The sequence below is a fragment of the Salvelinus namaycush genome, chromosome 4 (genome assembly GCF_016432855.1).
Source record: "Salvelinus namaycush isolate Seneca chromosome 4, SaNama_1.0, whole genome shotgun sequence".
Lineage (NCBI taxonomy): Eukaryota > Metazoa > Chordata > Actinopteri > Salmoniformes > Salmonidae > Salvelinus > Salvelinus namaycush.
In genome coordinates this window covers 81706819-81732168 of record NC_052310.1, presented here as the reverse complement: position 1 = coordinate 81732168, position 25350 = coordinate 81706819, and the positions used below count along the sequence as shown (strand labels likewise).

General features: G+C 42.9%; 1 protein-coding gene across 3 annotated transcripts in view; it reads right to left on the bottom strand.

The window, feature by feature from the left end:
- The window catches only part of LOC120046855 (exportin-1), a 76945-nt gene that overhangs the window by 2439 nt on the left and 49156 nt on the right, over positions 1-25350 (bottom strand). For all 3 annotated transcript variants that reach the window (XM_038992418.1, XM_038992420.1, XM_038992419.1), the window contains exons 12-23: positions 25130-25327; positions 24446-24584; positions 23670-23851; positions 22855-23011; positions 22289-22452; positions 21283-21417; positions 15977-16160; positions 15675-15781; positions 10984-11178; positions 8430-8598; positions 3482-3616; positions 1407-1566 (exon numbers count right to left, since the gene is read on the bottom strand). In XM_038992418.1, the coding sequence (XP_038848346.1) occupies positions 1407-1566; positions 3482-3616; positions 8430-8598; positions 10984-11178; positions 15675-15781; positions 15977-16160; positions 21283-21417; positions 22289-22452; positions 22855-23011; positions 23670-23851; positions 24446-24584; positions 25130-25327 (1925 nt within the window). The remainder of the gene's footprint in view (positions 1-1406; positions 1567-3481; positions 3617-8429; positions 8599-10983; positions 11179-15674; positions 15782-15976; positions 16161-21282; positions 21418-22288; positions 22453-22854; positions 23012-23669; positions 23852-24445; positions 24585-25129; positions 25328-25350) is intronic.

Below are 25350 nucleotides of genomic sequence, written 5' to 3'. Positions count from 1 at the left end.
ACCACACCATGACCCTCAGGGTTGGGATCCTATCCTCTGGACCACACCATGACCATCAGGGTTGGGATCCTATCCTCTAGACCACACCATGACCCTCAGGGTTGGGATCCTATCCTCTGGACCACACCATAACCCTCAGGGTTGGGATCCTATCCTCTGGACCACACCATGACCCTCAGGGTTGGGATCCTATCCTCTGGACCACACCATGACCCTCAGGGTTGGGATCCTATCCTCTGGACCACACCATGACCCTCAGGGTTGGGATCCTATCCTCTGGACCACACCATGACCCTCAGGGTTGGGATCCTACACATGACGTACTGGGTATACTGTATGTTATTAAATGTGTTTCTATTGGCTAATAGCAGTAAGGGCTATCTGTTATTCAATGTGTTTCTATTGGCTAATAGCAGTAAGGGCTATCTGTTATTCAATGTGTTTCTATTGGCTAATAGCAGTAAGGACTATCTGTTATTAAATGTGTTTCTATTGGCTAATAGCAGTAAGGACTATCTGTTATTAAATGTGTTTCTATTGGCTAATAGCAGTAAGGACTATCTGTTATTCAATGTGTTTCTATTGGCTAATAGCAGTAAGGACTATCTGTTATTAAATGTGTTTCTATTGGCTAATAGCAGTAAGGACTATCTGTTATTCAATGTGTTTCTATTGGCTAATAGCAGTAAGGACTATCTGTTATTCAATGTGTTTCTATTGGCTAATAGCAGTAAGGACTATCTGTTATTCAATGTGTTTCTATTGGCTAATAGCAGTAAGGACTATCTGTTATTCAATGTGTTTCTATTGGCTAATAGCAGTAAGGACTATCTGTTATTCAATGTGTTTCTATTGGCTAATAGCAGTAAGGACTATCTGTTATTCAATGTGTTTCTATTGACTAATAGCAGTAAGGACTATCTGTTATTCAATGTGTTTCTATTGGTTAATAGCAGTAAGGACTATCTGTTATTCAATGTGTTTCTATTGGCTAATAGCAGTAAGGACTATCTGTTATTCATTGTGTTTCTATTGACTAATAGCAGTATGTTCCCTCTAAGGTGCGTGCGGGCACGCAGCTCCCCTGGGAGACTGCCACACAGAAGAAATATCAGCCCGTGCAGAGATGCACGAGATTAAACTTCACTCAACTTTATAGTTTTCCCCTTGTTTGTTTGATTGTTTCCTAAAAGAGCATGAAACATGTACATTTCTAGACATTTCTGAAAAGCAAGTCAAGTAAAGAGCTTTTTTGTTTTGTTTTAAAGGGACAGTGTTGTATTTTGAGACAGGATTGAATAAGCTAATTAGCCAATGGGCAGAGGGTAGCATAACTAGCCTGATTCTCTGTAATAATGGTATGGAAATAATGATGCGTTTTATTTTGTTCATATAAAGGTACTTACTCCTGTAGATGTGGGAAAGCAGTTTTGAGCAGGTTGGCCACGTACTCCTGTATGAAGACCTGGTTGTTGCCGGGGTTGGAGGAGTTGAGCTGGGTGTTGATTTTCCCTTCCTCCACCAGGTTAAACATGTAGGTCAGGATGGAGGCATGCATCGTCAGGCCTGGGGCAGAGAGACACACACAACCAGACATGCACAGTTACGTGATATGGATTTATGGTAAAACAGAACAAGAGACGTGCGTTCTTACCGGCAGTTTGTGCGTGTGTGTCCCAGCTAGCACATAACGTTCTGAGAACCATAGGTTTCTTAGAGCTTAGTGAGAGCGTGGTTGTCCTATGGCTATTTAGCATAAAACCTTTTCACAACTTCCTGGGAATGGTGCAGGATAGCTGCTTGGCTTTGGAACATTCTCAGCACATTTAACTTGATAAAAAATAAACGCTATTTGCTTTGTATATCATTACTTTAACAAAACATTTCCTAAAAGTTCAAACATGATTACATTTACATGGTTACAATTTTGGTAATGTTCTAGGAACGTTCTCCGACTGGTTTGACATTGGGAATGTTCTCAAATAGTCCAGAGAACATTAAGAAACAAAGTTATTCTGTGGGAATTTCAGTAATTCAGCTTAACATTTCCTACAGGTTTCCTCATGGTTCTATTTAAAATCATGTTCTCAATTTGTTCCAAGAACGTTAAGAAAACTTTCCATTAAAAAAACACAAGAAAACATTAGTAACGTTCAGAGAACGTTCTAAGAATGTAATTGGAAAAAACATACATTCTCAGAACGTGAAGAAAACATTCTGTAAGCTTTAGTAACGTTCTAAGAATGTTATTTAAAAACATATACATTCCGTTCTCAGCATCAACAAAACTCTCTATCCTCCATCTTGTTAAGTGTGTTCAGGTGTTAGCCACGCCCACTGAATGGCCACAGCTGATCTTAATGAGTCCTTGTTTCCTTTGAAATGGGGTCTGTTTGAATAGACTAAAATGAACAGCTTTGTATGAGTTAAAAACATGGCATCCTGGTGGCACAGTGGACTAATTCATGAATAGAAAATAGAAGATTATAGGTTTGAATCCCACTGATGCCGTGTCACAATAAAACAGAAATGTGCTTGTAGGGCTGAGAATTGCCAGAGACCTCACGATATGATATCACAATACTTAAGTGCTGATATTATATGTATTCTGTGGTTTTATTTGTGATTTGATGTTCCAAACATATTTCTCACCATATGTCTGCTGCAGAGGGACAAGAGAGAACCATGAGACAATGAGTTGGAAATAAAAGTGCTGAAAACAAATTGTCCCCCTTTTAAAAAAAGATGGAGAACAAGCTATGAAGGAAATATACTGGAGTTTTGGTGCAGGTACAGCCAACAAGCACTAACATAATATTGTTAAACCAATACATCATCAAAAATAATCTCCCAATATGTAACTGTATACATGTTCCCCCCATCACTATGTGTTCTCATGATTAATGCCTAAGGAAATTAATTTCTATGTATCCTATCAGTGCGAGTTAAAAAAAATAACCCAAAATAACCTAGCAGTGTTTTTTTATTTTTAAGTCTCATTGAGACATTCAGTGAAAGTTTTAAGGAAGTTATTTAAAAATCTCAAAATAACCTATAATTTCTGTGCTCAGAGAATTAATATAAACCTTCTAGGAAAACCTTCAAGGAACCAGAGTAAAACGTTCTCAGAACCTCCCAGCAACCTAAAAAAGTACGTTACCAGAACAGGAAAAATGTTCACTTCCGTTCTCAGAAAGTAAATAAACTTTCCATTTACCAGTCAGGAAACGTATGGCTTCGACCCCAGAACCAATGGGAAACAAAAAACTTCAGTTCCCACAACTTCAAAAGGAACCAAATGTGCTAGCTGGGGTGTGTGTTTGTATTCAGTACTCACCGGCAGTGTGTGTGTGTGTGTGTGTGTGTGTGTGTGTGTGTGTGTGTGTGTGTGTGTGTGTGTGTGTGTGTGTGTGTGTGTGTGTGTGTGCGTGCTCATCGTCAGTGTGTGTGTGCGTTGCATCCGTGTGTGTACTGTACTCACCAGCAGTGTGTGATGTGTCAGTGACCACAGAGAAGATGTGTTGGAGGATGTCACAGAAGTATGTCTGGTAGAAGCTCTGTGCTGCAGCCTCTTCCTGAGTCACGTTCTGCAGTAGAGTGTAGAGGATCTGAAGACCTGCCCCAGGAACATACACAATATCTATCATATATATATATATACAGGATCTGAAGACCTGCCCCAGGAACATACACAATATATATCATATATATATATATACAGGATCTGAAGACCTGCCCCAGGAACATACACAATATATATCATATATATATATACAGGATCTGAAGACCTGCCCCAGGAACATACACAATATGTATCATATATATATATATAGGATCTGAAGACCTGCCCCAGGAACATACACAATATGTATCATATATATATATATACAGGATCTGAAGACCTGCCCCAGGAACATACACAATATGTATCATATATATATATATATATAGGATCTGAAGACCTGCCCCAGGAACATACACAATATGTATCATATATATATATATACAGGATCTGAAGACCTGCCCCAGGAACATACACAATATGTATCATATATATATATATATACAGGATCTGAAGACCTGCCCCAGGAACATACACAATATGTATCATATATATATATATAGGATCTGAAGACCTGCCACAGGAACATACACAATATGTATCATATATATATATATACAGGATCTGAAGACCTGCCCCAGGAACATACACAATATGTATCATATATATATATATAGGATCTGAAGACCTGCCACAGGAACATACACAATATGTATCATATATATATATACAGGATCTGAAGACCTGCCACAGGAACATACACAATATATATATCATATACAGTGCATTCGAAAAGTTTTCAGACCCCTTGACTTTTTCTAAATTTTCTTACGTTACAGCCTTATTCTAAAAAGGATGATTGTTTTTTTTCCTCAATCGACACACACTACCCCATAATGACATCACAATACCCCATAATAACAAAGCAAAAACATTAAAAACGGTGTCCAATGTATCCTACTCATTCGAGGGTTTTTCTTTATTTTTACTATTTTCTACATTGTAGAATAATAGTGAAGACATCAAAACTATGAAATAACACCTATGGAATCATGTAGTAACCAAAAAAGTGTTAAACAAATAAAAATATATTTTAGATTCTTCAAAGTAGCAACCCTTTGCCTTGACAGCTTTGCACATTCTTGGCATTCTCTCAACCAGCTTCTTGAGGTAGTCACCTGGAATGCATTTCAATTAACAGGTGTGCCTTCTTAAAAGTCAATTTGTGGAATTTCTTTCCTTAATGCGTTTGAGCCAATCAGTTGTGTTGTGACAAGGTAGGGGTGGTATACAGAAGATAGCCATATTTGGTAAAAGACCAAGTCCATATTATGGCAAGAACAGCTCAAATAAGCAAAGAGAAACGACAGTCCATCATTACTTTAAGACATGAAGGTCAGTCAATCCAAGCATTAGTGAAGTCAGCAATGATGTTGGGCGATTAAGCCTGGCTCGCAGTCGGTGTTTCAATTCATCCCAAAGGTGTTAGGTGGGGTTGAGGTCAGGACTCTGTGCATGCAAGTCAAGTCTTTCCACACCGATCTCGACAAACCATTTCTGTATGGACCTCGCTTTGTGCACAGGGGCATTGTCATGCTGAAAAAGGAAAAGGCCTTCCCCAGACTGTTGCCACAAAGTTGGAAGCACAGAATTGTCTAGAATGTCATTGGAGATTTCCCTTCACTGGAACTAAGGGGCCTAGCTCAAACCATGAAAAACAGCCCCAGACCATTATTCCTCCTCCACCAAACTTTACAGTTTGCATTATGCATTGGGACAGGTAGCGTTCTCCTGGCATTCGCCAAACCCAGATTCGTCCGACGAACTGCCAGATGGTGAACCGTGATTCATCACTCCAGAGAATGTTTCCACTGCTCCAGAGTCCAATCGCGGCTAGCTTTACACCACACCAGCCGACACTTGGCATTGCGCATGGTGATATTTGCCTTGTGCGCGGCTGCTACACTATGGAAACCCATCTCATGAAGCTCCCGAACAGTTCTTGTGCTGACGTTGCTTCCAGAGACTAGTGAGTGTTGTAACCGAGGACAGACCATTTTTACGCACTACGCTCCTCAGCACTTGGAGGTCCCATTCTGGGAGCTTGTGTGGCCTACCACTTTGTCGCTGAGCCGTTGTTGCTCCTAAACGTTTCCACTTCACAATAACAGCACTTACAGTTGACCGGGGCAGCTCTAGCAGGGCAGAAATTTGACGAACTGACTTGTTGGAAAGGTGGCATCCTATGACGGTGCCACGTTGAAAGTCCCTGAGCTCTTCAGGAAGGCCATTCTACTGCCAATGTTTGTCTATGGAGATTGCATGGCGGTGTGCTCAATTTTATACACCTGTAAGCAACGGGTGTGGCTGAAATAGCCGAATCCACTCATTTGAAGGAGTGTCCACATACTTTTGTATATGTAGTGCATCTACAATAGAAAATCCATATGTACGTGTGTGTAGAGAGTGTGTGTTAGCATGTGTATTGCGTGTGTCCCCGCTGTTCCATAAGGTGTATTTCTATCTGTTTTTACTGCTTGCAACAGTTACCTGATGTGGAATAGAGTTCCATGTAGTCATGGTTCTATGTATTACTGTGAGCCTCCCATAGTCTGTTCTGGACTTGGGGACTGTGAAGAGACCTCTGGTGGCATGTCTTGTGGCGTATGCATGGGTGTCTGAGCTGTGCGCTGATAGTTTAAACAGACAGCTCGGTTCATTCAGCATGTCAACACTTCTTACAAAAACAAGTAGTGATGAAGTCAATCTCTCCTCCACTTTGAGCCATGAGAGATTTACATGCATATTATTAATGTTCACTCTCAGTGTACATTTTAGGGCCAACCGTGCTGCCCTGTTCTGAGCCAACTGCAATTTTCCTGTCCCTCTTTGTGGCACCTGACCACACGACTGGATAGTAGTCCAGGTGCGACTAAACTAGGGCCTGTAGGACCTGCCTTGTTGATAGTGTTGTTAAGAAGGCGGAGCAGGGCTTTATTATGGACAGACTTCTCCCCATCTTAGCTACTGTTGTATCATCATATTTTGACCATGACAGTTTACAATCCTGGGTTACTCCAAGCAGTTTAGTCACCTCAACTTGCTCAATTTCCACATGATTTATTACAAGATTTGGTTTAGAGTTTAGTGAATGATTTGACCCAAATACAATGCTTTTAGTTTTGTAAATATTTAGGACTAACTTATTCCTTGCCACCCACTCTGAAACTAACTGCAGCTCTTTGTTAAGTGTTGCAGTGATTTCACCCGCTGTAGTAGCTGACGTGTATAGTGTTGAGTCATCCACATACGTAGACACACTGGCTTTACTCAAAGGTCATTAGTAAGAATTGAAAAAAAGGGGCCTAGACAGCTGCCCTGGGGAATTCCTGATTCTAACTGGATTATGTTGGAGAGGCTTCCATTAAAGAACACCATCTGTGTTCTGTTAGACAGGTAACTCTTTATCCACAATATAGCAGGGGGCGTAAAGCCATAACACATACGTTTATCCAGACTATGATCGATAATGTCAAAAGATGCACTGATATCTAACAAAACAGCTTCCACAACCTTTTTATCATCAATTTATCTCAGCCAATCATCAATCATTTATGTAAGTGCCGTGCATGTTGGATGCCCTTCCCTATAAGAGCGCTGAAAGTCAGGTTGTCAATTTGTTCACTGTAAAATAGCATTGTATCTGGTCAAACACCATTTTTTCCAAAAGTTTACTAAGGGTTGGTAACAGGCTGATTGGTTGTCAATTTGAGACAGTAATGGGGGCTTTACTGATCTTGGTTAGCAGAATGAATTTAGCTTCCCTCCAGGCCTGAAGGCACACACTCTCTTGTAGGCTGAGATTGAAGATATGGAAAATAGGAGTGCCAATATCGTCCGCTATTATGTTGATAGACAACAATCATTTGTTCACCTCTTCCACACTCACTTTACGGAATTAAAAATTACAATTCTTGTCTTTCATAATTTGGTCAGTTATACTTGGATGTGTAGTGTCAGCGTTTGTTGCTGGCATGTCATGACTAAATTTGCTAATCTTGCCAATGAAAAAATTAATTAAAGTAGTTGGCAATATCAGTGGGTTTTGTGATGAATGAGCCATCTGATTCAATGAATGATGGAGCTGAGTTTGCCTTTTTGCCCCAAATGTAATTGAAGGAGCTCCAAAGCTTTTTACTATCATTCTTTATATCATTTATCTTTGTTTCATAGTATAGTTTCTTCATCTTTTAATTCAGTTTAGTCACATTATTTCTCAATTTGCAGTACTTTTGCCAATCGGTTGTGCATCCAGACTTATTTGTCATTCTTTTTGCCTCATCCCTCTCAACCATACAATAGTTTTTTTATTAATCAATCCAAGGGGATTTAACCGTTTTTTACAGTAATTTTCTTAATGGGTGCATGCTTATTAGTAACTGGAATAAGCAATTTCATAAAATGCGTCAAGTGCAGCGTCTGGTTGCTCCTCATTACACACCACAGAGCAGCAAATATTCTTTACATCATCAACATAGGAATCACTACAAAACGTATTGTATGACCTCTTATACATTATATTAGGCCCAGGCTTTGGAACTTTGGCTTTCCTAGATATGACTATTATATTGTGATCACTACATCCGATGGATTTGGATACTGCTGCTTTAAAGAAGATTTCTGCAGCATTAGTAAATATGTGATCAATACATGTGGATGATTTCATTCATGTGCTGTCATTTGTAAAGGAAAGCACCTGTGTGTGTGTGTGTGTGTGTGTGTGTGTGTGTGTGTGTGTGTGTGTGTGTGTGTGTGTGTGTGTGTGTGTGTGTGTGTGTGTGTGTGTGTGTGTGTGTTCGAGCCTCACCTGTGTCGGCCACGTTCCTCATGGTGTGTTTGAAGGCCCAGATGATGGAGTCCAGCACCAGTTTGAACTGTGCCGGAGGGATGGCCAGGAAGGCTGGGAAACAGTGGGAGTTGACCGCCTGCAGCAGGTAGAAGAAATGAGTCCTGTGTTCCGGGTACTCCTCAAAGTCCTGCAGGGAGAGAGAGAGACGGGCCATATTGATGAGAACCAACCGACAACAGTTGTAGGCACTAAAAAGATAGGTTGTCCTTGGTATTGGTAGAACAACAGCTGTAAAATGTGTGCAACACACAGCACTAACACTCCATGGAGAGTGACCCCCCTACAGTCAGTATGGAAATGGAACACTCCATGGAGAGTGACCCCCCTACAATCAGTATGGACATGGAACACTCCATGGAGAGTGACCCCCCTACAGTTAGTATGGACATGGAACACTCCATGGAGAGTGACCCCCCCCCCTACAGTCAGTATGGAAATGGAACACTCCATGGAGAGTGACCCCCTACAGTCAGTATGGACATGGAACACTCCATGGAGAGTGACCCCCTACAGTCAGTATGGACATGGAACACTCCATGGAGAGTGACCCCCCTACAGTCAGTATGGAAATGGAACACTCCATGGAGAGTGACCCCCTACAGTCAGTATGGACATGGAACACTCCATGGAGAGTGACCCCCCTACAGTCAGTATGGAAATGGAACACTCCATGGAGAGTGACCCCCCTACAGTCAGTATGGAAATGGAACACTCCATGGAGAGTGAACCCCCTACAGCCAGTATGGAAATTGAACACTCCATGGAGAGTGACCCCCCTACAGTCAGTATGGAAATGGAACACTCCATGGAGAGTGACCCCCTACAGTCAGTATGGAAATGGGGGTCTCAGGTCTCACCTCTTTAAAATTGACTTATTTTGTTGGTTACAGGTACAAAAACAATCAAATCAATGCATACAAAGATAACCCAAAGCATTCCCCCCCTCAGTCCCCATCCTCCCTCCCCATTCCACCCCTCAGTCCCCATCTACCCACCCCCATCCTCCCTCCCCATTCCCCCCCTCAGTCCCCATCCACCCGCATCCTCCCTCCCCATTCCACCCCTCAGTCCCCATCCATCCACCCGCATCCTCCCTCCCCATTCCACCCCTCAGTCCCCATCCATCCACCCGCATCCTCCCTCCCCATTCCCCCCCTCAGTCCCCATCTACCCACCCCCATCCTCCCTCCCCATTCCCCCCCTCAGTCCCCATCCACCCACCTGCATCCTCCCTCCCCATTCCCCCCCTCAGTCCCCATCCATCCACCCGCATCCTCCCTCCCCATTCCACCCCTCAGTCCCCATCTACCCACCCGCATCCTCCCTCCCCATTCCCCCCCCTCAGTCCCCATCCATCCACCCGCATCCTCCCTCCCCATTCCCCCCCTTAGTCCCCATCCACCCGCATCCTCCCTCCCCATTCCACCCCTCAGTCCCCATCCATCCACCCGCATCCTCCCTCCCCATTCCCCCCCTCAGTCCCCATCCTCCCTCCCCATTCCACCCCTCAGTCCCCATCTACCCACCCCCATCCTCCCTCCCCATTCCCCCCCTCAGTCCCCATCTACCCACCCGCATCCTCCCTCCCCATTCCACCCCTCAGTCCCCATCTACCCACCCCCATCCTCCCTCCCCATTCCCCCCCTCAGTCCCCATCCACCCACCCCCATCCTCCCTCCCCATTCCACCCCTCAGTCCCCATCTACCCACCCCCATCCTCCCTCCCCATTCCCCCCCTCAGTCCCCATCCACCCGCATCCTCCCTCCCCATTCCACCCCTCAGTCCCCATCCATCCACCCGCATCCTCCCTCCCCATTCCCCCCCTCAGTCCCCATCTACCCACCCCCATCCTCCCTCCCCATTCCCCCCCTCAGTCCCCATCTACCCACCCGCATCCTCCCTCCCTATTCCCCCCCCTCAGTCCCCATCCACCCGCATCCTCCCTCCCCATTCCACCCCTCAGTCCCCATCCATCCACCCGCATCCTCCCTCCCCATTCCCCCCCTCAGTCCCCATCTACCCACCCGCATCCTCCCTCCCCATTCCCCCCCTCAGTCCCCATCCTCCCTCCCTATTCCCCCCCCTCAGTCCCCATCCACCCACCCGCATCCTCCCTCCCCACCCGGAAACCAGGCTTCCTATACCCTCAGATTATGGGATGCCAAGGTCAGACTTTTCCATATTCTGTTCCAGTTAAAACATTGTTCAGATTCAATTAGATCTGTAGAATTGACTCTTTTAATGGCTAGCTCAGAATATGAGCTTTACAAAAGTTGTTTATATATTATTAAGATCAGTCCTTTCGAGAGCCCAGATCATTTATTTATAAATCCAATCATTGGATGTTTTGGTAGTTTGTACTTTTGATAACCAAATGTACTTTTGACAAATGTTGCCTACTATGTCAGGGATTTACAGCCATACTGACTTCAACATGTTAAGAGTACATTTGATAAACTTTCAAGATGAAAGTTTAGAACAATAGCCACTATTAATAATGCTGATACTTACTTTATTGATCATGTTGAGCGTGCATTCGAACACGGCATCGAAGATCTGCGGGATCTCCCCGGTGATGTGTCCGCCCAGCTTGTTGACGATGGTTGCCATGGTGCTGAGGACCTCGGGCTCCCGGGCGGCGGGGACGTTGCGCTGGTAGTCGATGAGAACGGCGTCGAGCAGCGGCGGAACAAAGTTCTCCCCCACCTGGAAGGAAGGAACACCGGAAGGGAAGAGAGGACGGGATTAACGGACAGATCAACACGGCAGAGGGAGGAATGTTATGTTCTCATCAGGTTATTATAGGACAGGACTGAGGTCAGTGTGTGTGTGTTTGTTACTAAGGATTAAGTGACCAACACGGTTGTCTTTCAAACTCTTAAGGTGAGAGTTTCCCAATCCATTCCTGGAGTACACACAGGACTGACAAGTACTGCTTTAAACAGTCAGGTTGGACAGTCAAGGTTGTATAAGTCTTGTTTTTGTCATGTAGTTTTTAATTGAAACACCTCCGCTGTCTTTCATTGGGATACATGTAGTAACAATATATCCTGATACATGTAGTAACAATATATCCTGATACATGTAGTAACAATATATCCTGATACATGTAGTAACAATATATCCTGATACATGTAGTAACAATATATCCTGATACATGTAGTAACAATATATCCTGATACATGTAGTAACAATATATCCTGATACATGTAGTAACAATATATCCTGATACATGTAGTAACAATATATCCTGATACATGTAGTAACAATATATCCTGATACATGTAGTAACAATATATCCTGATACATGTAGTAACAATATATCCTGATACATGTAGTAACAATATATCCTGATACATGCAGTAACAATATATCCTGATTACATGTAGTAACAATATATCCTGATACATGTAGTAACAATATATCCTAGTAACAATATATCCTGATACATGTAGTAACAATATATCCTGATACATGTAGTAACAATATATCCTGATACATGTAGTAACAATATATCCTGATACATGTAGTAACAATATATATATATATATATTTTTAAACCTTTATTTAACTAGGCAAGTCAGTTAAGAACAAATTCTTATTTTACATGACGGTCTAGGAACAGTGGTTTAACTGCCTTGTTCAGGGGCAGATTGACAGATTTGTACCTTGTCAGCTAGGGGATTCGAACTTGCAACGTTTTGGTTACTAGCCCAATGCTCTAACCACTAGGCTACTTTGCCGCCACAATATATCCTGATACATGTAGTAACAATATATCCTGATATACAGTTTAAGTCGGAAGTTTACATACACCTTGGCCAAATACATTTAAACTCAGTTTTTTACAATTCCTGACATTTAATCCTAGTAAAAATTCCCTGTCTTAGGTCAGTTAGGATCACCACGTTATTTTAAGAATGTGAAATATTTCAGCTTTAATTTCTTTCATCACATTCCCAGTGGGTCAGAAGTTTACATACACTCAATTAGTATTTGGTAGCATTGCCTTTAAATTGTTTAACTTGGGTCAAACGTTTCGGGTATCCTTCCACAAGCTTCCCACAATAAGTTGGGCGAATTTTGGCCCATTCCTCCTGACAGAGCTGGTGTAACCGAGTCAGGTTTGTAGACCTCCTTGCTCGCACACGCTTTTTCAGTTCTGCCCACACATTTCCTATAGGATTGAGGTAAGGGCTTTGTGATGGCTACTCCAATACCTTGACTTTGTTGTCCTTAAGCCATTTTGCCACAACTTTGGAAGTATGCTTGGGGTCATTGTCCATTTGAAAGACCCATTTGTGACCAAGCTTTAACTTCCTGACTGATGTCTTGAGATGTTGCTTCAATATATCCCCATAATTTTCCTCCCTTATGATGCCATCTATTTTGTGAAGTGCACCAGTCCCTCCTGCAGCAAAGCACCCCCACAACATGATGCTGCCACCACCATGCTTCACGGTTGGGATGGTGTTGTCACCACCGTGCTTCACGGTTGGGATGGTGTTGTCACCACCGTGCTTCACGGTTGGGATGGTGTTGTCACCACCGTGCTTCACGGTTGGGATGGTGTTATCACCACCGTGCTTCACGGTTGGGATGGTGTTGTCACCACCGTGCTTCACGGTTGGGATGGTGTTGTCACCACCGTGCTTCACGGTTGGGATGGTGTTGTCACCACCGTGCTTCACGGTTGGGATGGTGTTGTCACCACCGTGCTTCACGGTTGGGATGATGTTGTCACCACCGTGCTTCACGTTTGGGATGGTGTTGTCACCACCATGCTTCACAGTTGGGATGGTGTTGTCACCACCATGCTTCACAGTTGGGATGGTGTTGTAGCGGTATTTATTATAGAGTGGTAAAGATAAAGATTTTGTTCGGGCGCCAGGCAGGTATCAACCATGCCGAAAGGAAAATTGTAGAATAGAGAGAGTACCACTACCAGACCCACACACATCAGCAGAAGAGACTGCCTAGAGTGTAGCCTGTTTACCAGATAGCCAGTGGAGAGAAAAGAGAATACACACCCTATAAAACCCACATCACAGCACAGGGGTAACCCCACCAAGAATACCTCATACAATAATAATAATGGCAAAGCAATTGAACAGCAACTTCATACAAGAAAGAACCCAGTCATCAACAGAGGATTTGCAGTAATATGTATTATCTTCCAGTGGAGGAGTGCAGAGGGTATGAATGTGGGGGGGGTGTTCATAGACACAACAAAGGCCTTAAAAATGTCCACAATCTTCTCGGCCACAGGTCATTAGTACACCCCCCCTCAATACAGTTCAAATAACAATACACAACTTGCAAGCAACCTCCCTTTTAACTAAAATGTCCACCCAAATACTTCTGGCAGGGCAATAATAGTCCAGCTCTAATGAACTTCAATGGGAAGTGCATTTGAAAAATAGAGAGTCTGTTGCAGGGTAAAGCACTGGAACGATAGAGGGAAGAGAAAGAGAGAAAGAGAACAGGAGAGATCTTAGCTGTGGTCTTCAGGCGTGCCGGTGTACTGTCTGACCGTCCGATGGTTTGTTGACTTGTATGTTAAAACTTCTACTTGCTACTAATCCATGCGATCCATAACCGGCGCGGTCCCAAACGATAACAACCACGACCTAGAGCGGTCACACCGATGATTGAGTTAAATACTTTATAATCTACACGCGATGAAAACAAACAAAACTTCTGCAGCATAGCACACACAATCAAACTGTCGCGCCACCCAAGAGCTCCTCCCCAAAGCTGTCTTTATCTCCTCCTTCCTGACTGCTGATGCGCTCTTAAAGTGGCAGCGCACGGTGAAGGCTCCGTGCAGGATTTCACCACAGTGTTCTTCGGCTTGCAAGCCTCCCCCCTTTTCCTCCAAACATAACGATGGTCATTATGGCCAAACAGTTCTATTTTTGTTTCATTAGACCAGAGGACATTTCTCCAAAAAGTACGATCTTTGTCCCCATGTGCAGTTGCAAACCGTAGTCTGACTTTTTTATGGCGGTTTTGGAGCAGTGGCTTCTTCCTTGCTGAGTGGCTTTTCAGGTTATGTCGATATAGGACTCATTTTACTGTGGATATAGATACTTTTGTACCTGTTTCCTCCAGCATCTTCACAAGGTCCTTTGCTGTTGTTCTGGGATTGATTTGCACTTTTCGCACCAAAGCACGTTCATCTCTAGAAGACAGAAGGCGTCTCCTTCCTGAGCGGTATGACAGCTGGGTGGTCCCATGGTGTTTATACTTGCATACTATTGTTTGTACAGATGAACGTGGTACCTTCAGGCATTTGGAAATTGCTCCCAAGGATGAACCAGACTTGTGGAGGTCTTGGCTGATTTATTTTGATTTTCCCATGATGGCAAGCAAATAGGCACTGAGTTTGAAAGTAGGCCTTGAAATACATCCACAGGTACACCCCCAATTGACTCAAATGATGTCAATAAGCCTATCAGAAGCTTCTAAATCCATGGCATCATTTTCTGGAATTTTCCAAGCTGTTTAAAGGCACAGTCAACTTAGTGTATTTATGTAAACTTCTGGAATTGTGATACAGTGAATTATAAGTGAAATAATCTGTCTGTAAACAATTGTTGGAAAAATTACTTGTGTCATGCACAAAGTAGATGTCCCAACCGACTTGCCAAAACTATAGTTTGTTAACAAGAAATTTGTGGAGTGGTTGAAAACCGAGTTTTAAGGACTCCAACCTAAGTGTATGTAAACTTCCAACTTCAACTGTATGTAGTAACAATATATTCTGATACAGATGTGTATATATCTGATACATGTAGTACCAATATCTTCCTGTGAGATGTGTATATATCTGATACATGTAGTACCTAATATCTTCCTGTCAGATGTGTATATATCTGATACAAGTAGTACCTAATATCTTCCTGTCAGATGTGTATATATCTGATACATGTAGTACCAATATCTTCCTGTCAGATGTGTATATATCTGATACATGTAGTACCAATATCTTCCTGTCAGATGTGTATATATCTGATACATGTAGTACCAATATCTTCCTGTCAGATGTGTATATATTCTGACACATGTAGTACCTAATATCTTCCTGTGAGATGTGTATATATCTGATATATGTAGTACCAATATCTTCCTGTCAGATGTGCATATATCTGATACATGTAGGACCAATATATTCCTGTCTGTATCTCAGTGTATCTCACCATCTGTGGATCGCTGGATCTGCTAACCCAGCCCGAGATGAGTTTGAGCGTCTCTCTTTTCACCGTCCTCATACTTCTGATCAGGGGCTGTTTCGTCACCATCTCTCCTGAAACGCACAGCGCCAAGAGAAGAGACGCATGAGGAGAGGACACACCGCCAAGAGAACAGACGCATGAGGAAAGGACACACCGCCAATAGAACAGACGCATGAGGAAAGGACACCGCCAAGAGAACAGACGCATGAGGAAAGGACACACACAGCCCCCAGCCCAGCCCCCAGCCCAAACATCCCCCAACTGACCGTTGGTCTGGATGGCTGCGGAGATGTTTTCGCTGAGGCACTTGTAGACGTTGAGCATGTCCAGATAAATGCGTCCTAACTGGATAACGAAGGGGTGTCCCACGGCCTTACAGGCCCGGACGTTGGTCTTCAGGATGCTGCCTAGCTGCTTCACCGTCTCTGGGTCCTTCAGAATGTCCACGTTCTAACAGAGGGGAGTCAATCAATCACATGTCATTTATGAAGCCCTTTTTACATCAGCAGATGTCATGATGTGCTTTACAGAAACCCAGCCTAAAACCCCAAACAGCAAGCAATGCAGATGCAGAAGCACAGTGTCTAGGATAAACTCCCTGGAAAGCAGGAACCTAGGAAGAAACCTAGAGAGGAACCAGGCTTTGAGGGGTGGCCAGTCCTCTTCTGGCTGTACTGGGTAAAGATTTAAGAGAAGGGTACTTTAGTGATCATCAGACTGAAACGTGAATGGATGGAGTTAAAACATGAAAATGATAAAGGGGTTGACTAGAGAAGAAACAGATATGATGAACTTGTTTATTCATTCGGATTATATTGAGTTTAATAAGCTGCAACAGCTACTCTTCCTCCTAGGGTCTGCAAAGAACAAAACAATCATTTACAATCAATAACCTCAATGGAGAATACTTTTTATAGTTCAGGATTAAACTTTATCTGTGTCCTGGACAAATAGCCCATAAAGACAGCTGGACATCATTAGAGAGAAAAGAGATTTGGTATATTCAGGTTACCAGGTGTGTGTGGGTGACTTGATCAGTGTTATTGATCAGACTGAAACATGAATGGATTAAGTTAAACTAAATCAGGGTCAGAGAAGACTGAAATATAACAAAACTGTTTGACATAGAAACACCAGATTTTCAGTTTTTAAAAAAGTTTATTTTATTTATACAACTTATTAATTAGGAAATGATGAAAAATATGAATAACATACCAGCCATGAGGCCATTAGGTGATTTGACTACAGGAAAGGGGTCGCTACTACAGGTCTTTGACTGCAGGAAAGGAGTAGCTACTACAGGTCTTTGACTACAGGAAAGGAGTAGCTACTACAGGTCTTTGACTACAGGAAAGGAGTAGCTACTACAGGTATTTGACTACATGAAAGGGGTAGCTACTACAGGTCTTTGACTACAGGAAAGGGGTAGCTACTACAGGTCTTTGACTACAGGAAAGGGGTAGCTACTACAGGTCTTTGACTACAGGAAAGGGGTAGCTACTACAGGTCTTTGACTACAGGAAAGGGGTAGCTACTACAGGTCTTTGACTACAGGAAAGGGGTAGCTACTACAGGTCTTTGACTACAGGAAAGGGGTAGCTACTACAGGTCTTTGACTACAGGAAAGGAGTAGCTACTACAGGTCTTTGACTACAGGAAAGGGGTAGCTACTACAGGTATTTGACTACAGGAAAGGGGTAGCTACTACAGGTCTTTGACTACAGGAAAGGAGTAGCTACTACAGGTCTTTGACTACAGGAAAGGAGTAGCTACTACAGGTCTTTGACTACAGGAAAGGGGTAGCTACTACAGGTCTTTGACTACAGGAAAGGAGTAGCTACTACAGGTCTTTGACTACAGGAAAGGAGTAGCTACTACAGGTCTTTGACTACAGGAAAGGGGTCGCTACTACAGGTCTTTGACTACAGGAAAGGAGTAGCTACTACAGGTCTTTGACTACAGGAAAGGGGTCGCTACTACAGGTCTTTGACTACAGGAAAGGAGTAGCTACTACAGGTCTTTGACTACAGGAAAGGAGTAGCTACTACAGGTCTTTGACTGCAGGAAAGGGGTCTACAACAGGTCTTTGACTACAGGAAAGGGGTCGCTACTACAGGTCTTTGACTAGAGGAAAGGGGTCGCTACTACAGGTCTTTGACTAGAGGAAAGGAGTAGCTACTACAGGTCTTTGACTGCAGGAAAGGGGTCGCTACTACAGGTCTTTCTGTGACCTGGGGTTCTCCAGCAGCTGAACACATGTACATAACAGTCCTGACATGGGTTTCAATCAGACACACTGCTCTTCAGGACAACTCTCTCCCTCCATCCTGTCTTACTCACTGTCCTATCCAGTCACGTTCTCACTGGGGGGATTTTAGCTTATTTACAAAACATGTAAAATATGAAAGAAGTGTGAAATGAATGATCACAGGAGTGAATAGATTCATTATTACAGGAGTGAATAGATTCGTTATTACAGGAGTGAATAGATTCGTTATTACAGGAGTGAATAGATTCATTATTACAGGAGTGACTAGATTCATTATTACAGGAGTGGCCAGATTCATTATTACAGGAGTGAATAGATTCGTTATTACAGGAGTGAATAGATTCGTTATTACAGGAGTGAATAGATTCATTATTACAGGAGTGACTAGATTCATTATTACAGGAGTGGCCAGATTCATTATTACAGGAGTGAATAGATTCGTTATTACAGGAGTGAATAGATTCGTTATTACAGGAGTGAATAGATTCATTATTACAGGAGTGAATAGATTCATTATTACAGGAGTGAATAGATTCATTATTACAGGAGTGAATAGATTCGTTATTACAGGAGTGAATAGATTCGTTATTACAGGAGTGAATAGATTCATTATTACAGGAGTGACTAGATTCATTATTACAGGAGTGGCCAGATTCATTATTACAGGAGTGAATAGATTCGTTATTACAGGAGTGAATAGATTCGTTATTACAGGAGTGAATAGATTCATTATTACAGGAGTGACTAGATTCATTATTACAGGAGTGGCCAGATTCATTATTACAGGAGTGAATAGATTCGTTATTACAGGAGTGAATAGATTCGTTATTACAGGAGTGAATAGATTCATTATTACAGGAGTGAATAGATTCATTATTACAGGAGTGAATAGATTCGTTATTACAGGAGTGAATAGATTCGTTATTACAGGAGTGAATAGATTCATTATTACAGGAGTGAATAGATTCATTATTACAGGAGTGAATAGATTCGTTATTACAGGAGTGACCAGATTCATTATTGCAGGAGTGACTAGATTCATTATTACAGGAGTGAAGCGATTCATTATTACAGGAGTGAAGCGATTCATTATTACAGGAGTGGCCAGATTCATTATTACAGGAGCGACCAGATTCATTATTACAGGAGTGAATAGATTCATTATTACAGGAGCGACCAGATTCATTATTACAGGAGTGACTAGATTCATTATTACAGGAGTGACTAGATTCATTATTACAGGAGTGACCAGATTCATTATTACAGGAGTGACTAGATTCATTATTACAGGAGTGACCAGATTCATTATTACAGGAGTGGACAGATTCATTATTACAGGAGTGAATAGATTCATTATTACAGGAGTGAATAGATTCATTATTACAGGAGTGACTAGATTCATTATTACAGGAGTGACTAGATTCATTATTACAGGAGTGACTAGATTCATTATTACAGGAGTGAATAGATTCATTATTACAGGAGTGACTAGATTCATTATTACAGGAGTGGCCAGATTCATTATTACAGGAGTGGCCAGATTCATTATTACAGGAGTGACTAGATTCATTATTACAGGAGTGACTAGATTCATTATTACAGGAGTGACTAGATTCATTATTACAGGAGTGGCCAGATTCATTATTACAGGAGTGACTAGATTCATTATTACAGGAGTGACTAGATTCATTATTACAGGAGTGAATAGATTCATTATTACAGGAGTGACTAGATTCATTATTACAGGAGTGACCAGATTCATTATTACAGGAGTGGACAGATTCATTATTACAGGAGTGAATAGATTCATTATTACAGGAGTGAATAGATTCATTATTACAGGAGTGAATAGATTCATTATTACAGGAGTGACCAGATTCATTATTACAGGAGTGACTAGATTCATTATTACAGGAGTGACTAGATTCATTATTACAGGAGTGGCCAGATTCATTATTACAGGAGTGGCCAGATTCATTATTACAGGAGTGACTAGATTCATTATTACAGGAGTGAATAGATTCGTTATTACAGGAGTGACCAGATTCATTATTGCAGGAGTGACTAGATTCATTATTACAGGAGTGAAGCGATTCATTATTACAGGAGTGAAGCGATTCATTATTACAGGAGTGAAGCGATTCATTATTACAGGAGTGGCCAGATTCATTATTACAGGAGCGACCAGATTCATTATTACAGGAGTGAATAGATTCATTATTACAGGAGCGACCAGATTCATTATTACAGGAGTGACTAGATTCATTATTACAGGAGTGACTAGATTCATTATTACAGGAGTGACCAGATTCATTATTACAGGAGTGACTAGATTCATTATTACAGGAGTGACCAGATTCATTATTACAGGAGTGGACAGATTCATTATTACAGGAGTGAATAGATTCATTATTACAGGAGTGAATAGATTCATTATTACAGGAGTGACCAGATTCATTATTACAGGAGTGACTAGATTCATTATTACAGGAGTGACTAGATTCATTATTACAGGAGTGAATAGATTCATTATTACAGGAGTGACTAGATTCATTATTACAGGAGTGGCCAGATTCATTATTACAGGAGTGGCCAGATTCATTATTACAGGAGTGACTAGATTCATTATTACAGGAGTGACTAGATTCATTATTACAGGAGTGACTAGATCATTATTACAGGAGTGGCCAGATTCATTATTACAGGAGTGACTAGATTCATTATTACAGGAGTGACTAGATTCATTATTACAGGAGTGAATAGATTCATTATTACAGGAGTGACTAGATTCATTATTACAGGAGTGACCAGATTCATTATTACAGGAGTGGACAGATTCATTATTACAGGAGTGAATAGATTCATTATTACAGGAGTGAATAGATTCATTATTACAGGAGTGACCAGATTCATTATTACAGGAGTGACTAGATTCATTATTACAGGAGTGACTAGATTCATTATTACAGGAGTGGCCAGATTCATTATTACAGGAGTGGCCAGATTCATTATTACAGGAGTGACTAGATTCATTATTACAGGAGTGACTAGATTCATTATTACAGGAGTGACTAGATTCATTATTACAGGAGTGGCCAGATTCATTATTACAGGAGTGACTAGATTCATTATTACAGGAGTGACTAGATTCATTATTACAGGAGTGAATAGATTCATTATTACAGGAGTGACTAGATTCATTATTACAGGAGTGACTAGATTCATTATTACAGGAGTGACCAGATTCATTATTACAGGAGTGACCAGATTCATTATAACAGGAGTGACCAGATTCATTATTACCTTGGTGGCCTGTTGAATGATGCTGTCCCACACCTGGTTAGGTAGTAACATGTATTTCTCTATGATATGCTCTTGTACTGCCTGGTCTGTCTGGGCTCCGATCATATACCCCACGGCCTCGTAGAACGTATGAACCTGCACAACACACACAAGAGACACAACACACAGATACATGTGACAGAGCATATAGATACACAAATACTAGATTCTACTCTGAGTCAGCGTGATGCTTCTCAGTAGACAGATATAGATACACAAATACTAGATTCTGCTCTGAGTCAGCGACATGCTTCTCAGTAGACAGAGATAGATACACAAATACTAGATTCTGCTCTGAGTCAGCGTGATGCTTCTCAGTAGACAGATATAGATACACAAATACTAGATTCTGCTCTGAGTCAGCGTGATGCTTCTCAGTAGACAGATATAGATACGCAAATACTAGATTCTGCTTTGAGTCAGCGTGATGCTTCTCAGTAGACACAGAGATCAAGTCCCATCTAGTCAGTGTGTTTCTACAGCTTGGAACGTACACACAAACATAACATTAACCACTGAGGAATGGTCAAGAGTTGTAACGTTTGTCAGAGTTAGTAATAATGAACACAGATACAAGAAACAGTGAAAGACAACCTGGGTTTTATTGGTTAGACTGGAAATGTTCATATGTTCTGAATCCCAGCGCTTTTCAGTAGACATGACAGAGTCCTCTCTACTCAATCTATTTCTACAGCTTGGTATGTGTTTGAACCTGTTTCAACATGTCCTAATACACACCTTTCAGTTTTGGTTGAGTGAATGACAGTTATAGTCCTCTCTAGTCAGTGCATTTCTAGGGCCTGAGGCTGACCTATCTGTTGGGGTTACAGATCATGATGATGTTGTTGAGGATCTCGTCGCACGTGTGTGTGTGTGTGTGTGTGTGTGTGTGTGTGTGTGTGTGTGTGTGTGTGTGTGTGTGTGTGTGTGTGTGTGTGTGTGTGTGTGTGTGTGTGTGTGTGTGTACCTGTTGTGGCTGCAGGTCACAGATGATGGTGTTGATGTTGTTGAGGATCTCGTCGATGAAGGGCATCACCTCGCCCACCTGCACCTGGACAAAATGGCGACGGCACTTCTGGGCGATCTTGATGAAAGTGTCACACGCCATATCCTGTACCCCATCATGGGTCTCTGAGGGGGGGAGGGGGTGAGACAGGCTGGAAAACACACACATCTCACCTCTGTACACCAGTCACACAGACAGTTAGTTCTCTCACCTCTGTACACCAGTCACACAGAGTTAGTTCTCTCACCTCCGTACACCAGTCACACAGACAGAGTTAGTTCTCTCACCTCCGTACACCAGTCACACAGACAGAGTTAGTTCTCTCACCTCTGTACACCAGTCACACAGACAGAGTTAGTTCTCTCACCTCTGTACACCAGTCACACAGACAGAGTTAGTTCTCTCACCTCTGTACACCAGTCACACAGACAGAGTTAGTTCTCTCACCTCTGTACACCAGTCACACAGACAGAGTTAGTTCTCTCACCTCTGTACACCAGTCACACAGACAGAGTTAGTTCTCTCACCGTGCATGAACTCAAAGAGTTTATTGACGACGGTCTTGAGGAACTTCCAGTGGGCTCTGAGGAAGCGAGGATACTGGCCCACGATGTACATGATATTGGAGGCAATGATGGCCTTATTGTCCTTCCCCCTCTTCTGTTCACACAGACCCAGCAGATCCTACACACACACACACACACACACACACACACACACACACACACACACACACACACACACACACACACACACACACACACACACACACACACACACACACACACACACACACACACACACACACAGACAGAATCCCAACTCAGTTAGACAGATGGATAACAGAGAGCCTTTGGACAATAGATGAGCGATGTGTTCATCCTTGAGGCCCAGTGTGTCCAGAGAGGCAGCACTGTTTAACCCCCCACATCTTTCCCTCCTGCACCTCTGTCACAATGTCCATCAGCTCAACTAAACATCCACCAAACAAACTCCCATTATTATCCTTCTCCTAAAGAGAAAGATTCTGCTCAACATTCTCCTAAAGAGAAAGATTCTGCTCAACATTCTCCTGAAGAGAAAGATTCTGCTCAACATTCTCCTAAAGAGAAAGATTCTGCTCAACATTCTCCTGAAGAGAAAGATTCTGCTCAACATTCTCCTGAAGAGAAAGATTCTGCTCAACATTCTCCTGAAGAGAAAGATTCTGCTCAACATTCTCCTGAAGAGAAAGATTCTGCTCAACATTCTCCTGAAGCCTTCTGGTCATCAACCCTCTACATGAATCCCATTTTAATCTCTCCGTTATACCGCTATACTTGTCCCTAGGTGGCCTCCGTACCTTGATGACGGTGACCAGGAACCTCTTCTCGTCCTCTTCGTGCATGGCTCCACTGATGGACCCTATAGCCCAGCACAGTGTGTTGAGGTTCTTCCAGGACCACTCTGTACCGTTCACCTGGTTATGAAGCTTCTCAGTCATTATACGCTCCGTGTCTGCATAGTCCAGATGGGTCAGGTACACTAGAGAGACAAACAGAGAGAGACAGAGAGAGAGAGAGACAGACGAACAGACAGAGACAGAAACAGAGAGACAAACAGAGAGACAAACAGAGAGAGACAAACAGAGAGAGACAGAGAGAGAGAGAAAGAGAGAGAGAGACAGAGAGAGACAGAGAGAGAGAGAAAGAGAGAGACAGACGAACAGACAGAGAGAGAGACAGACAGAGACAGCGAAAGACAGAGCGAGAGAGAGACAGAGAGAGAGAGCGAGACAGAAAGAGACAGCGAGACAGAAAGAGAGAGCGAGAGACAGAGAGCGAGAGACAGAGAGAGAGACAGAGAGCGAGAGAGAGACAGAGAGCGAGCAAGACAGAGCGAGCGAGACAGAGACAGAGAGAGAGAGAGGAGACGATTACAGAGAGTTTAGAGTGTAGATCAAGTCAATAGACTATGGTCCTTATTGAACATGTAGTGGTGCTGTACAGTGATGTGATGTCCACAAAGTAAACTGACAATCAGTCTAAATGTAGAAAGTCACACACACACTATTCCACCTGCTGTATCTGCTTCCTGCACTCATCAAGCGTCACCCCACCACACACACACGTGACGTACCCAGTGTCTCTCTCATGTTCTTGTAGAGGTTGATGGAGTCTGTATCCTTCATGAACTCTCGTACCACCTCTCCCTGGTCGTTCTCCACCACCAACACCTCCTCCGGCTTGGCCATGCGGCTCACCATCAGCAGACGCACCTGTTACCAACATCAACAGCCGTCAAGACACACAGAGAGAGACACACACAGAGAGAGACACACACAGAGAGAGAGACAGAGAGGGAGAGACAGAGAGGGAGACACAGAGAGAGGGAGACACACACAGAGAGACACAGACACACATAGAGAGACACAGACACATAGAGAGAGACACAGACACATAGAGAGAGAGACAGACGGAGACACAGACACACACTGACTACACACACACACACTCACTTAATGCCAACAAATTCTCTGGACCACACACACTCTGACCATGTGCCAACAAATTCTCTCTCTCCCTCTCTCTCTCTACTACCTTCTCTCTCTCTCTCTCTCTCTCTCTCTCTCTCTCTACTACCTTCTCTCTCTCTCTCTCTCTCTCTCTCTCTCTCTCTCACACATACACACTGTGCCCACCCCCCCTCTGTGACCCCCAGAGAGCAAGAGTGTGTGTGTGTCTGTCTGTGTGTCAGCCAGTCATTCAGCCTCCCAGTCAGTCAGTCCGGCCTGTCTGTCCATCTGTCTGTCTGTCTGGTCACCTTGGAGAGTACAGGCAGGTAGAGCTGTCTGCGAGGAGGGACATCAAAGTGTTGTGATCCAGACAGCAGGGGGGAGGTGGAGGTGGAGAAGGGACTCTCCCTGTAAAGCTCTGCAGCCAGGTGGTTCCAGTACTCCAGACAGATCTTAAAGATCTCTGTCTCCTCCACCTCAGACACCAGCAGCATGTAGTGGAGAGCCTGGAGGAGAGGAGAGGAGAGGA